The 15,936-nt window shown below is 46.4% G+C and overlaps 1 protein-coding gene across 1 annotated transcript in view; it reads left to right on the top strand.

The window, feature by feature from the left end:
* Nucleotides 1-8,385, top strand: part of OGA (O-GlcNAcase) — a 55,825-nt gene extending 47,440 nt beyond the window's left edge. Inside the window, exons 13-16 of the mRNA XM_066601318.1 lie at nt 383-471; nt 1,382-1,574; nt 2,275-2,434; nt 4,119-8,385. Coding sequence (XP_066457415.1) covers nt 383-471; nt 1,382-1,574; nt 2,275-2,434; nt 4,119-4,255 — 579 coding nt within the window. The 3' untranslated portion in view covers nt 4,256-8,385. The remainder of the gene's footprint in view (nt 1-382; nt 472-1,381; nt 1,575-2,274; nt 2,435-4,118) is intronic.
* Nucleotides 8,386-15,936: the final 7,551 nt, after the last annotated feature.

The raw sequence follows: 15,936 nt of genomic DNA, 5'->3' as shown, positions 1-15,936 counted from the left end.
GTGCGCTCGGGGTTGTCGCAGCTGCAGAAAACAGCGCTGTGATAGAACCGCGGACTGAACCACACAGCATGTTGTAAAAAAAAACAAAAACGTGTAAATGCTGCTTCGTTGATAGGAAACCGCAGATTAACGTGTAAGGCTCATACTAGCGGTTTAAATTTTTTGTCTGATGCAATTTTGTTAAAAACGGAAAACTGAAGTGAAAAGGGCATCTGTAAAGCTTTCTGCTTCTATCCGTTGTTCAGCAGTTACCGTGGAGGTGCCTCCTCAGTAAATATGGCTCAGTGGTTAGCACTGTCGCCTCGCACTGCTCTTCCTCATCATGTTGCATATTTAGGTAAACGGTCTGGGCTCATTTTAATTTGTGTATCTTGTTTTCTAGGCATCGGTTTATAAGATTTGCAGAGAAATGTACGATGATGAGATGGACGATCTGCCGTTCGAGAGTCAACCTGACTTGATAGGAGACAAGTGAGTGCATAGCCCCCACCCACCCCCTTACACTGAATGGCCATTTTATAAAGGTCCACATTGGCTCTTTCCTGTATGGTAAGTCTCCCCCGTGACCCCGGAGTGCAGCATAAAATCACTTATAAGTTTTCTGTGGATCAGTTTCAGTGTGAATCCAAATTAGATGGGGAAAATCCAGCGATCGGAGCGACTTCCAACAAGGCCGGGTCGTCGGTGCTAGACTAGCCGGGGCCGGGATGTCACTGCCAACAGTGTGGGGGCTTCTCATGCAGCCGTGGGGAGAGTATACGGAGAATGGTGTGATCAGGGAAAAAATGTGGATGGAAACAACTCCTCACCAGAAGGGGTCAGAGGAGGATGTCAGGAATCGTTCTGATGAACAGGAACTGCAGTGTCAAGAGCAGCTGAAGACAACACTGGTGCTCCAACTAACATGTCCAAAAGCACAACTCATTGTTCCTTAGCGCAGATGGGCTAGAACAGCAAAGCACCAGTTCCAGTAGCATTGCGCCTAACAGAAAGGCGAGACTCCGGGGGGCAAAATGGCGCAAAAATTGTATCACTGAAAAGCGGAAAAACATCTCCTGGTCTGAAGAATCCAGGTATCTGTTGTCCTGTGCCGATGGGAGGTCAGAATTTGGTGCAAGCAGCAAAAATAGATGAGCCTTTCCTGTCAGCTGGTCACAACATGTCAGCACCTCCATCTGCGGTTTCCTGTCCGCAGGGGCCAATATTCCTGCAGAACAATTTCATCACCTAGTGGAATCTACGCCATTGCTGAAGGCCAAAGAAGGGTTCAAGGCGCTACTAGATGAGGCCTCTAAAAAAAACCCAAAATGGTCATTTTTATTGTGTGATTGTAAGAAATCATTTGGAAGGTGTGAGCACTTTGTAACTTTCTGTCTTCTAGGCTTGTTGGAGGACTTCTCTCTCATAGCCTGGATTACTGCTTTGTATTGGAAGACGAGGATGGGATCTGCGGCTATGCTGTGGGCACAGTGGATGTGGCGCCTTATCTAACAAAATGCAAACATTCCTGGATACCTTTCATGCAGGAGAAATATACCAAACCGAAGGAGGACAAGGAGCTGTCTGCAGCAGAGGTACGTCTATCCTGCTGCTTACAACTGCCACCCCTTTAGGGCGCAGGAATAAATCCTTCACAGAGTAGAACTAAATATAAAAACTAACTTTTATTATGATAAATACTTAAAACCACACAGTCAGGGCATCGGTGGCACGTGGTAGGGGCACGGTCACAACTGGTGACCAGATACGCTGAAGACTGGACGTCAACGAACAATACAAACTAACATCAGAAGCAGTGGTGGTCTCTTACGTGGGTCTTAGATGATACGAACACAACTAGACCTTACAGGAGAGGAGAGAAACTAAACCTCTGTAGTGTCTTGGTTCTATGAGGGTGCAATAGTATGTCCAGGGCCACAGTGGCCCTACCGCGACCCTAATGGAAACACTGTGTCAGGTTAGCAACCAGGCGGTTTTCTTCTGTTCAAATCTTCATCTTACAGCAGAATTGAGGGTGAGCGGAGGGCAGAAGCTCATCAGGACTTAATATCGGCCTTTTCTGTGTTACCATAATCAGATTATGGTAGAGAACTTCTTAAAGCAAGTAAAGGGCTTCAGACTGACAGCCATGGAGCTATTTTATTTAGCGCTTCCTACATAGAATGTTAGTGCAGATGGTCACTTACCCAACGACCTCTTTGCCGGCTTATGGTTTAACAGGTGCCCGCTGGTGGCCTTTACTTCATCTGCCTCTTATTTTTCTTTACCCCACAGAAAATAATGCTCAGTTTTCATGAGGAACAAGAAATCTTACCCGATACATTCCTGGCTAACTTCCCTTCCTTAATAAAAGTGGATATTCATAAGAAAGTCACAGATCCGAGCGTGGCCAAAGGCATGATGGCGTGTCTCCTGTCTTCTCTTAAAGCCAATGGTAAGTCTTGGAAAGGGGACTGTACTGCGACACGACTCGCATAGTAGAAGCGGTAAGAACTGTTCCTGCGGGAGGATGATGGAAAAGAACGTTTCATCTTTTGATGACCCAGTATGTTATATATATCTAGATCACTGGAAACATACAGTTTTATGGAGAACCTGTCACCGGGTTCATGCTGGCCAAACTATGGGCTGCGAGTCAGTAGTTTGGGCAGCATGAACCTGGTGACAGGTTTCATTTAAAGGGGTTTTCCATAAAGTTGCGTGGTTTGGCATCTCAGTATAATTAAAGTGAATGGGAGCTGAGGGGCAATACCAGACACAACCCTGTGGACAAGGGAGGTCATGTATATCGCCTCCCTTGTCCACAGGGTTGTGTCTGGTATATATAATGTTTTTCTAATCCTTGACAATCCCTTTTAACTTGATTAGTGTTGGCATAATGCTCATGTTTCCGGTTATTGCTCTCACTTAGTTGTGACGCTCCCCTGCAGTCGTTCAATTCCCTCTCAGAACGTACATCTCATATGTCCAATGCTGGTGAGAAGAAGCCACTTCTAGTGCGCTAATTCTTTATCGGCTGACCCGTACGAGACCAGGAATCCCTCTGCCACCTGTATACGAGATGACGGGACTGTTCTACTAAATGTCTGATCTCCGGCACTGGAATCATTAAAGGGAATCAAAAGAACGGCTGACTGCGATGACCATCGAGTACCTCCTTTTACGGAGTGCCAAAAAGGACTGAAAGAGAGCGGTCGTTTCCATCCTAGCATAGGCGAACGTGGCTGGGTTATCTCCGTTACTCCCATGAGAGAATAGGAGTTCTATAACTGTTGTAGCTACACCGTTTCCATAACTCAGAAGCTGCAGAAAGTGTAGATGGCGGGGCTGTTTTTGTAATTATCCATTTCTATGGGACTTACAGAAACGGTGTAGCACAGCCACATTCGGCTGATTTTTCATAATTCCCAACCTCCCCACGGCTGTGACATACAGTGGCACCAGAATTCAAGAGGTGCAACCAGCACCAGCCAGACTTTCATACCATATCCTGTGTATATGCTGTAAAATTCCACATAGGAATACACCTTTAAGGGCTTAAGGCCCATTTACACGCAACGATTATTACTCAAAATTCGGTCAACCAAGCAAAAAATTAGTGATAATCATTACGTGTAAACACAGACATTGCACACGAATCGTTCAATTGTCGTTTATCGCTGAGGCTCAGCCTGCATAAAAATACTCGTTAGTTCGTTCGCTTGTCGTTTGGAAGACTGAACGAATGTCGTTTAAACCAAACGACTTGAGGGGGAGGGGGAGTGTTTGCCCGGCTAAACCCAACGACTCATGCAGCAGAAGACCATGGCTTTTTTTTTCACACTAATTAAAATCCTCCTGTCTAGAGGTTCTTCGCATAAACACGCACCCACCTGAGCAAACAACATTCACAGTGTTTACACAGCTAACGAGGGAAATGGCGAGGATTTCACGCGATTATCTTTGTGTAAAGGCTCAGCATTTGAAAGCAAAGAAGTCGTTCGTTGAAACGACAATCATTGCGTGTAAATGGGCCTTTATTCGGACAAGTGTCCAAATTAAATTTATTTTTTTTGGACTGTGAAAAATGGACTGAATTTATGCGCAGATCTTAAACGTAACACTATTTATTTCTATAGGCTCACGTGGCGCTTTCTGTGAGGTGAGACCCGACGACAAACGAATCCTGGATTTTTACAGCAAGCTTGGCTGCTTCGAAATTGCCAAAATGGAAGGTTTTCCTAAGGATATTGTTATTCTTGGAAGAAGCCTATGAAGACTGTTTTTTTTTCGTTGTTGTTTTATTTTTCCTCTGCAGAATAAGCTATGAAAACAGATGTATTGTGGGTAATCATGCAAGATGGCAGCAGGTTTACCCACGGGTTGTTCGGACTCTTCCTATGCATAATACAACTCCACAAGCGGACAAGTAGGGAAAACGAGAAGAAAAAAAAGTTTTACGGCAAATGTGTATAATCTTCTGTTGGTTGTTTGCATGGGCTCTCCCCCTCGGAGCGGCGCCGTCTCCTCTATGTCCTGATTTCAGTACCTGATATTTCATTGCCTTCTCCCGATTTCAGTATCGTTTCTCTCACGGACAAGGATTTCACAGGATTTCTATTTTATTTCCTCCCTCATTTGGGAAATCCACATTGCCAATTTTTTTGCTTGCTGTAAGCCAGAGAATAGGGGATGATACACGTAGCACTTGGTATAGGGGCCATTGATATGAGGCGGGACACAAGGGCCCAGCTTGGGGGTAGGATGTACCTCCTAAGTGTCAGGGGAGGGGTCCTGGGATGAGCTCTAGAGGCTTTCAGCACAACGAGGAGAAGTGAATGAAGCCTTTCTGTAAATGTTACTGTAGAGAACTGTATGTACAGTGTTTACCACGTTATGTTTTTGTACATTTATTCTTTCTTTTTACAAGTTTTGATCCGGCATGGTTGACGTAATACGATGGTTAAAAAATACTCATAAGTGCTTAAACTTCGCCTTCTTGTGTTTCTCGGTTTTTACACTGCTGGTCCAGGAGGTGACAGTCTAATTTTCAGGTTCCTAAACTGAACTATGAAGAGGTTGTGCCAAGACTGAAAGTTCTCCTGTGGGTAGGGAATAACTTTGGTGGTCTGACAGTTGGGACCCCCACCAACGGATTCCACATAAAAGGAAGGACAGTCGTGCATGTGTGCTGCCACTTCGCCAAGCACTTAACTCTGTCGGTCGGTGATGATCTTATTGAAATGAGGAGCAGCAGCATTCGCAGCCGCTGCTCCATTCATTTTCTGGATCGGTGGGGTGGAACACAAATCAGAAAGTTATCCCCCTGTCCTATGGGTAAGGAGTAAACTTGTAACTTTCCAGTTTAGCACAACCCCTTTAAGGCTAGGGGTTCCACGGAGACATGTAGGGGTAAAATGGCAGCATTAACGGGACTTGAGATGCTTGTAAGGATTCCAGATGTTGACAAGTGACTTTTCTCCGTATTGGAAAATATTGAGGTTCTAAATAAATCACGTTATTACAATCTTACCAAAATTTGTGGGAGACCCCATGTCAACATGGAGCTCTAGCCTTAAACCGACCCTCTGGTCCTGGACAAACAACGATGGCCACGCTGCTTCTCAGACCACCTATACATACTAGTGCACAAACACTACTTCCTGCTGTTCCTGGTCGGTGCTGCTCATATGGGCAGCACTGACCAATCAAAGCCGCATATAGACTCATACTAATGCACAATAAGTAAGCCAGAGTAGCTGTAAGGCCTTTTTTTGTTTGTCCAGGACCAGGGGGTTGTTTTTCAAGGGGTTTTCCAGGGCTGAACTATTGATGGACTTATCCTAAGAATGGCTCAAAAATACTTGATTGGTAGGTTAATGGGAGCATCGCTTACAATGCCAATGCTGGCAGCTGCAGGGTGTACAGAACTGCCCGCTTTCTGATTTCATACACCCTGATTAGTAGTTGGGTGAACAGCTGATTGCCAGATGTCCTGAGAGGTGAACCTTAGCTGATCAACTATTGATAACTTACTCTGAGGGATAGGTCATCAATAGTTCAGACCTGGACAAACCCTTTAAATTCTATGTCCACCTTCTCAGCTTTTTTTTTTTAATTTAACTTTATTGTCCCAATGCATCTGATATGAAAAATGAAGGAACTTCCTAAATTAAAGCCAAGTGCAATCTCCTATATATATTTTTATTTTTGTGTCTACAGCTCCTATGCTGACACATGTACATCCATGGTAACAGACGAGCCCTTTGCTCTTTTCGTGTCTCAGATGCGCGGAAAATGAACCCATTCGTTGAGTGGGTTCATTCACATGAGTGATTTCTTTTGGCTCGGACCAGTGGTCTGAGTTTGAAAAAGCACACATCCTACTTTCGCGCGAATCTCGCATGAGAATGGGATGTGTAATGTGCGGTGTCCTGCACATCATACGCATGGGATGTTTGTGTGTTGTGCCCGAGTATCTCTGCCACAACTCGCTCTTCGCCTTGTGCATATGGCCGAACATGCGTTTTGGTAGATTAGCAAAAAGTTAGGGGATGATGAATGCAAGAAAACAGGATCAGACTACAAAGTGTTGTCTGTTACCATGGAGACACATGGGTCTGCATAAGAGCTGCAGACACAAAACACTAAGACATTTTTAATCCAACTATTGCAGAGTTAGCTCACATCTGAAGACAGTTTGTGGACATCTCCTTTAAGAGGCTTGTCTGGGTGCGGGGTGACTATTATTTTTTTTTATTTCAAATATTTCTGCTAATGTGTTAAATAAAAAGCATCCGCACGCGCCCGTCCAGTTTGTTGTTAACAAAAGGCTACACCTTACCTCTACAGTCAATTAGAAGCTGCAGCTTTCACATGCCCTTTTCCTGGCATCATGATTCCTAGAATGTGAGTGGTGATGCTTGCAGACTACCACATGACCGCTACAGTCTTTCTGACTGGCTGCAGCGGTCAGGTGGTAGCCTTTTCATAAAGCAAGACTTCGAGGACCGCCAGAAGCTCAACGCGGAATGAGCGGCTGGGTATAGCTGCTTTTATTTTAACACACTTGCAGCGATATTTGAAACAATTGTCCCACACCTGGACAGCCCCTTTAAGAGCAAGCCCCCTCATAATAGATCTAAGTCCTGCACTCGACCTCCTGTATAAATGGTCCTAGTTATCTCTTTGGGGAAGCTGCGTGATAACTTACATGGCTGCCACTACAGTAGGGGTACATCTCTTGCCCCCACTTGGCTGGTCCAGGACCAGCACTCATACTGGTCAAGGTGTTAGCTATCATCCAGGTTTCCCAAGAGCAGATCCAACTTTAAAAGGGCTGAAAAAGGTCTTTTAAAGGGGTTGGCACTCAGTTTTTATTCCTGCTCCCCAAAGCCAAACCTAATAAAACACCCTATACCTGCCTCTCCCGCCGATCCAGCGCTGCCCCTCGGGTCTCCTCTTTGGTGCTGTATCTACAGGCTGCAGTTTGTACATGGGATGTCATCTGCTGCTGTAGCCAATGGGACCTTAGCATTCAAGTGCCGAGGTGAGTGATTGCTGCAGCCAGTCCGTCACCTCCTATACACAGACTGCCTCCTGTAAAGAGATCTGGTGCGGAGCTGGGAGAGGTGAGGATAGGTCTTTTTCTTATCTGTCTGCTTAAAATAACTTGGACAACCCCTTTAAGGGCTTCTAGTTACTATTGGTATTTTTTATTTGTGTTTTTTTTTTCTCAAAAGGAATACTCTTACTTCTTTGCTTCCTTCCTTTGCACTTGCCAAAACTTTTCTGAGGAGGTCGAAGTAGAAGGAAGTTACTCGGCAAACAATCCGTTCCTCTCTTAAATGGCTTATTTGGGATTGTCAGTGGTGGTCCAAGCCCAGGGCCTCTCAACAGTCGCTCCTACCAGATTGCTTCCCCACAGCTAGGGCCACCCACCTCAGCTTGGCAGCGCCTGGTCATGCTGCCTGTTTTAGTGAAGGATAATCCATCCTGTGGGAATCCTCCATCCCCCCATAATATGCACAGTGTACAGTAGAGGGATGAAGCCTTTGGTTTTCTAGGCACGGCACGTAATCTTTGACCAGTCCTTGCCATGTTTCTCTATGACCCATCACGATGGGGACAACTAGAGCACAAGTTTTTGCATAAAGGTAGGTGCTGAGTTTCGGCTCCATCTCCGCACTGTTTATACCGCTCATATTGCCTTTACCTTGGGTTGGTTGTTTTGGGTTTTTTGCATGCAGTTGGCTGGCAGAGCTCTTTGTACGTGGCCATCTGTGGACTCTGGGTATAAGGGCTATGACAACACTTGTGACGAGGCATGTACATCTTTACTAGGAATGCCATGTCTATACTATGAATCTTTACTATAAAAAGCAAATGGTTTCTCTTATGACTTCAGACCTGAGTCCTTGGAGTGGTCTTCATTTTTACCCAAACGGATCTAGTGCAGAATGTTCACTTGAGTAAGGAGTTGCAGAAACCAGAATGCCGCCATATTTTTTTGGGGGGTGGCGGGTCATTGTAGATCAAGTAACCCTACAGTTTTGGATCAAAATTCTGTCCTAGAACAAGAAGGGGTATATTACGCGCCGTTGTTCTTTGTCTCCCTTGGATTGGCCGGTTCCATGTTTCATTTTTGGCTGGCCTTGATGACCGGAGTAATTTCTAGTGCTTCATTGGGGGCACGAGACCATGGATATAGGCTGCTGCTATTAGATGTGTGCCACTAAGAAGAAAAGTCTCCTCCTCCTCCTCCTCCTCCTCCTCCTATGCAGGCTATACCCAGTCTACCTAAGGCACACTGCTCTCTGATTGGCCAGTGCTTATCTTGTGATCAGCACTAACTAATCAGAGCAGGCATAGTGCATGAATAGTCTAAAAGTCACTTTACGTGGGACGACTGTCGCTCCTATGCTTTTGAGCGATAGTCTGTCAAGCGAATGGAGGTAGAGCAGGCTGGGGCTCGTTCGTGTTGCTCCATTCACAGTAAACGGAGTTGCACAAGCATTCAGCGGTTCCTTCTTGCACGACCCTAAAAGTCGCTTGATTTTTTTATTTTTTTTTGCTCTGCTAAAAACAAAGCGACTCTGACGGGTGAGAGTTGTTGCTCGATCCCTTGTCAGCGGCCGCTTGTACACGGGGCAATTATTGCCCGACTTCACTGGTTTGCGCAAGAATTCAGATGATAATGGTCCCGTGTAAAGGGACTTAACACAACCGAAGTCTAGTGGGGATTAGGAAGTCTAAATAGTGTCGGTCATCATGAAGAGTTGTAAATGGGACCTGGAACCAGTGGATCTGAGAACTGCTGCAGCTACTACCGTAACTTACCTCCTTCCGGTCCTGGTAGAAAGTTTTGTCCTGACACTGGAGGGTCACTTTAGTACTCCTGAGTCTGATCTGATGTTCCCTGACGGAGGCTCCAGCCCTTCTGCATATATTGTTCAGTGTTTGCTTTTTATCGTTGTGTTGTTTTTTTTTACCGTGATTGTTAATAGGAGTTTCTAGTTAAAAATGCATCGCACATAAATGGCCGGTTTGTGCTTTGCGATTTTTGTGTGATGCGGTGTTAATGTTAGAAAGTCCTATTGACATTTGCGTAAAAAAAAAACACGCAGCGATATCGCGATTGCATGTGTGAAGGCCCCCTAACACAACCATAGCTTACTGTGTAGCGGGGTGTCCCACCTCCTCTGAGGGCAGGAGTGGGAGAAAGAAGGATTAGGCATGTTGGATTGACAGCATCCCTCATTCTTTGTTCTGGCAGGCACTAAGCCAACACCAACGTCTGGCAGCTTGTTCTTCCCCCTCTCCCAACTAAAACCATGTAAGTGTGCCCCTGCTGTGTCTCCATTGGAGGAAGAGTTGTTGCTTCAAGAGCTACCTGCAGCGTACCGGCTTAGTCACATGAGAGCGCGTCTGTTCTGTCTACAAAATCGGGCTGATCACTGCCTAGTCCCAGCAAGAGCAGCTCCAAGGCCAGTGTCGGATGGCCATGAGGTCTAGACTGCTGCAATACTATGGAACAACATAAAACCCTATACTGATCCCTACTAAAAGTAATCGGACACCTGCGCAGGAATCAGAAGTAGTAGTTATTTCCATATGTTACTACGTCGTTGGGCTCCTTTTGGCTCTAGTGACATCAGATACTCTCCATGGTATATTTTCTGCTAACAGCTGAAATTTCCCTGCACTCATCCTGCAAACGCCTGGCGAGTTCTCAAAGAAGATGGCTGCTGTTTGTATTTCCTGACCCGATCTTCCACTTCATCCGAGAGATGTTCGGTAGAGCTTAGGTTGGGATGCTGCTGCCCGGTTCAATCATGGAACATCTATATCCTCAAAATAAAGCCGTGTTGGATTTGTGACAAGGCGGGTTGCCTTTTTGTAGTATGGCTGACCCTTCCCAGAGTATTACCACATAGCCATCAGCACATTATTATCTAGAGTGTTGGTACAATTCCGTGTTCGTGGTTCTTGTTCCGTCCGTGCTGAGCGTTAATGCACAATCCTCAAATCGTCCAGAAGGCAGTGTCCACGTGGGACGACAAATATACACCAGTAAATAATAAGTAGAGCGTTATAAATACTAACAAAACATAATAAGAGGGAAAAAAGGTTAATCTAGTCCTACCCGCTTAACACAGGAAAACTCTTGCCCAGAGCGGGGCAATCGCTCTGATAAGAACGGCCCCACGTCCTGCACATGGGCCACCTAAACTGTCCCTAGATGGACATGGAATGGTAATCACTATTGACACTGCAGAAGATATGGCAGATATAACGCCTCAATATAAAGATGTTCACCAACAACTTACCTGACAAGATGGTTGAACCCAGGAGGACGACAACCTGACCAAACGTCACCAACGTCAGATGAAGAATCTGGACTCTACAAGAGAAGCGGCAGGAATATAATAATCTTTATATATAACCACCGACATATTCTGCAGCGCTTACAAAACAGGGGAGAACAGATACAAAATATATACGCTTTCATTATTTTTGATTGGATGGCTAGGGGGAACATAAAACACTGGCCTCATATCCACGGCACATGCGGATAAGTCGTCGTTAAAAGGATTTTTTTTTTATTGCTTGTGGGAGATCGCGGCTTGCATTTTTTTTCCTGTGCGGATGTACACAACCCCGCCTCCCTGATTGATTTTAACCTTCAAATCCGCAGTGGATCCATCTACAAATGTATTTGCGGATCCTAAGCTTCCACAGGGATGAATGGAGCCAGATCCGCAGTAAAATAAAACATGCTGCGATTTATTATCCGTGCCTGGCATCCGCAAATACTTTAAACTCAAATCCGCAGGTGTAAAATGAAGAGCGGACGCCCCATGCTTCTCTATGGGAGGCTTGAGCTGCGGATCACCCACGCGTACTTTGCTAATCAAATCTGCCCTCAGGCCTCATGTCCACGCGTGCGATCTGTGCCCATAGGGAATCATTGGGCACCCGCAGGTGATTAAATGCATGCGGATCGCATGCGCCAGAAAACAACAACAGCATGCTCCATTTTTCTGCGATTTTCCAGCACGGACGGCTCCGATGGTTTTCAATAGAAGCCGTCCAATCCGTAACAGCCGCAAATGACACTGTGGCTGTATCGTGGACCTGCGGAAAAGCAGGCGTGGCACGTCACCGGTGTGCCGAGGGCATCCGCCATACGGAAGAAAGAAGATCCGTCCGCGACAGAGGAGAGCGCCACAGACTCTGGACAGGAGAGTAAAATATATTTTTTGGCCTCATGCCTGCGGTCTGGGTGGAATCGGCTGTGGGATTCTGCACGGGGACAGCATGCGGCCCGTGGACATGAGGCCTTAAGGGATTTCCAACACAAGACGCATAAGGAACCCTCCAGAATAACATCCAGCCATTGGATCCTTCCTACGCTCTTTCGGAGTCCATTAAAAATCTGCCATTCTGAAATCCAACCTCGTCCAAAATTCTAAGGTGCCGGCCTAACTTCAAAGGGTGGTGTCACATCTGCACTCGGGGGCTTCTGCTTTTCTGTTCTGTTCGGGGAGCAGAAAAGGGAAATCCCTGCGGCCAAACGGCTCCGGACAGAACGGAATAGCGCCAGAGGGACCCCATTGACTATAATGGTGACTATTAGGGTGAACGCCCCCTCTGAGGTCATGTGACTGTATTGTAAAGATTTTTTAAACTCCTGCTTTTCCTGCGACCCGTCTGCAATGTCAATTCAATGGAAGCCGTCCGTGCGGGAACCACAGAAAAACGGAGCAGGCTGCGATTTATCACCCACGAGCGGAAAACGCAATTGGTTTCGGCTCGTGTGCGTGAAGCATCATTTTTCCATAGCATGCTATAGAGGGTTATTGCTGCGGAACCCGGAGGCGGACGCAGCAAAAATCCGCCCGTGTGCATGAGGCCTTGGGGTACATTCACACACAATAGTGGTCTAAGAAACTTGGAACGGTATCGCGCTTGCAAAATTGCGATTCCGCATGCGAGCACGATGCATTTTTGTTTACTAAAAGCGCATGGCCTTGCATCTATGATTTTCATGTGCGTGAAATAAAACCGCAAGTACTTCCAATGGTCAGTGCTGCATTGCGCTCAGATGAAAATCACACGGCATGCGAATGCGATGCAATTTTTCGAAAGATCCCACAGGAAATAAGTCAATTCCTTGCGAGGAATTGCCAAAAATAGGACATGCGGCGATTGGTCAACCAATGCTTTACTAACACGTATGAGTTCCGCCCATCCCGCTATCTAATGGAACTCGTGCGTAAAAATGTGTCCTTGTTGCCAATAGCAACCAATCGCAGCGCAGCTTTTATTATACCTCAGCAGTTCAAAAACTGAAAGCTGCGCTGTGATTGGTTGCTATGGGCAGATTTTCTTTCAACCTGCTCTCAGCAGCGTGCGGCGTCGGGGCGGGAGGCTGCTGTTCCGTGGCCGCCCTGTACAGTGACTGTAAGCGCTGGCGGTAGGCTGGTGACAGTGGGTGGCACGGGTCACATGTGACAGTAAAACAGGGCAGACCTCTTTCTATCGCTGCCATTAATGCTGTTCATACAGCGTAAACATGGTGGCGCGTTCTACGGAGACGGTCCGCGTTCACGCCAGCCCATCCCCCAATTAAATGTGAAAGCTACGATATAAAGTATCCTAAACAAATGGCAGGAGATCTTCAGAGCGCTGCGCCAGCCTCTCCCACAATGCATCTGGGTTGCCATGGCAGCCTGGGGCCTAGTGAAGGCTGTCCGTCCTGCATCTTCCAGCCTATTAGAGGGAGCCTACGATGTTATGGTCCCGGGGTGGCAGGCAGGGACGAGGCGCCGTGTAAGTATACGGATAGGTGCGCACTGGCGTTTACGAAAAAGACCGTGTTTGGACGGTTTCACACAGGCGATAAAATTGCGCACGTGAAAATGTAGAATTATGAGAGCCATGATTTTCAATGGTTTCCTTCACATTTGCCATGTTTTCACGCATCAAAAAATACACGTTTCATTAGTAAAAAAATGAATATTGCGCCACTTTTACACGCGACTGCGATGCGAATTTGTTTTTCGCCGCCATAAGAAATGATAGGAGAGTCTTGAACGGAATTGCCAAAAAAATAGGATATGCTCCGATTTTTATTTTCTATCTCGCATCGGAGCGCAAGAAAAGTCGCTCGTATAAAAGACCCATCACAGAGCTATCTTCCTGTAATAGCTCCGCCCACATCGCAATCAGACAGAACTCGCATCGTGCGAATGCACCCTAAGACCCCTTACACACGGATGAGCGCGATCTCGGGCCTTGCGTTTTCACGGCGATGTCAAAAACGCCTCGCATCACTTCGGTACAGTTGCGATCCTCCGGGAAACCTTGCGTCGCGTTTGTGTGCATATCGCACGCCATGTGACGTATTTTCCCGTCCCGTTGAAAACAATGGGTGATGCATTCCAGGGAACACGAAAATATGGGACATGCCGCTCGTGTGTATGACCTCATTCAGGTGGGATTAGCAACACACAAATCTTGCGCAGTTTTCTTGGCCGTGTGAAAGCGGCCTGAGGGCTCCTTCACACGACCGTATTCATACGCGTAAAATCTGCACGCGCTAAACACGGCATAGAACCCATTGATTTCTATGGGCGTGTTCTCATGAGCGTGTTTTGTATGCGTGGAAGAAAGTAGGACCTGCTCTAGTTTCCTGTGTTTTGCGTCCCCATGGAAGTCTATGCGAATACGTAAGTCGAAGCGTGAAACATGGCGTAAAACGTCGGGGGAAAGAACATATCTGGACCTCAACCATGGAAAGGTGCGTCGTACGCCTGTGTGAACTGAGCTGGGTGCGCCAAAAATACGCAAATGTACCTCATCCTTCCTCGTTCATCCGCAAATACATTTTTGCGCAGACGCTCGCGTGAAGGAGCCCTACGTAGTACACCCCCGCACTCCACGTCGTCCGTAGTTTATGGTGTTTATCAGGTGTGGCGGGGTCCCTTCCAGTTCCCCCTGTAGGTCGTCCAGGACTTTGCATGTTTTCTCTGTTGATGGCCTCTCCTCGGGATAGCTCATCGGTATATGATGGGCAGGGGTCTGCCGCTCAGGATGCCCGCCGTTCAGCTGACTCCTGCCAGTGTGGACAGTGCTGGAAGCAGACACAGGTCAAGGCCGCGTTAGTACGGCACCCACTGAATTCAGAGGGAGCCGTGCATGCAGTACCAACCCAATCCACTGCACTATGGACGGCGCTGTCTGCTTCCTGTGCTGTCCGTGTTGACAGCAGTGGCAGGAGTCAGCTGAACGGCGGGGATCCTCAGAGGCGGACCCCTGCCCATCGAATATCGATCACCTATGCCAATAGAAAGAACGCTCAAAGTACCGGACAACCCCTCTAATGTGCCGTCATTAGAAGTACAATGCACAGAGTACAGTGCGCTGGACGAGCGACGATCACACAATCGCAATTTCAAGTCCCTGAGCGCAACTAAAAAAAAACCCATGAAATGATTAACGTTTTTAATAATACAGAAAAAAAATGGAAATAAAAATGTTTTAAAGTTTGAAAAAAAAACTTTTTCCCCATTTTTTTCAAAAAAAAGAAAGAAGAATCCTCGCGGCTGAACAGATCCGCCTTATGACGCAACCGCGCAGCGTCAAACGCACCCTATTTACTGTAATGGGGTCCATTCGGTTTCCGCTCTGCATGCAGCGCTATTTCTTCTGCTTTTTGCAAAAAAAACCCCCACATAATGCCAAAATTACGTTTTTTTATCGCGCACCCCCCCCCCTACCCTCTAAACTACAATGAAGTGATCAAAAAGCCCAATTTGACACCAATAAAACTACAATTGCTCTGCATGAAGCAAGCGCTCGGCCAGTGCCCCCCGACGCAAACGTGACAAAGTGATGGCGGCCAGCAGGTGGCGACGGAGAGTCGTTTTTAACATTTTCTAAACTTTTTTTTTTTCATTCTTTTGATGTAGTAAAACATAAAAAAAAAAAAATTGTAGTAATTATAGAGACCCGCAAAATAAGGCAAACGTGTCATTTTTATTAGACAGTGTACGCTGTAATACCGAAACACAAACAAAAAACGTGGCAATTGCCTTTTTTTTCTATTTTGCTCCATTTCTATTTTTTTTAGTTTCTCAGTAGATTATACGGTACGCTAAATAGCAGTGCTGCAAATAAAAAATCAGCAAGTAGCGGCGCAAACAAAACAAAAAATTCCAGAAAAATGAAAAACTTTTTGGCCTTTGAATGTGGAAATGAAAAAAACTGAAGTAAAAGAAATGTCAGGTTTTCAAGCGGCTAAATAAAGCGTGAGGTGACGTCATACTGTGCCGTAACGTAGTAGATGACGTCACTGCTCTGCCGCACAGGGTAGCGCATGCGCAGAGACTTCTAGTGGCACGAAGTGACGTCACGCCGGTAGATCCTCCCTCTGCGTGCAGCCGTGTGGGC

This window comes from Eleutherodactylus coqui, chromosome 4 (assembly GCF_035609145.1).
Source record: "Eleutherodactylus coqui strain aEleCoq1 chromosome 4, aEleCoq1.hap1, whole genome shotgun sequence".
Lineage (NCBI taxonomy): Eukaryota > Metazoa > Chordata > Amphibia > Anura > Eleutherodactylidae > Eleutherodactylus > Eleutherodactylus coqui.
The sequence above is the reverse complement of the archived record's forward strand: the minus strand, read 5'-3'. Positions and strand labels throughout refer to the sequence as shown.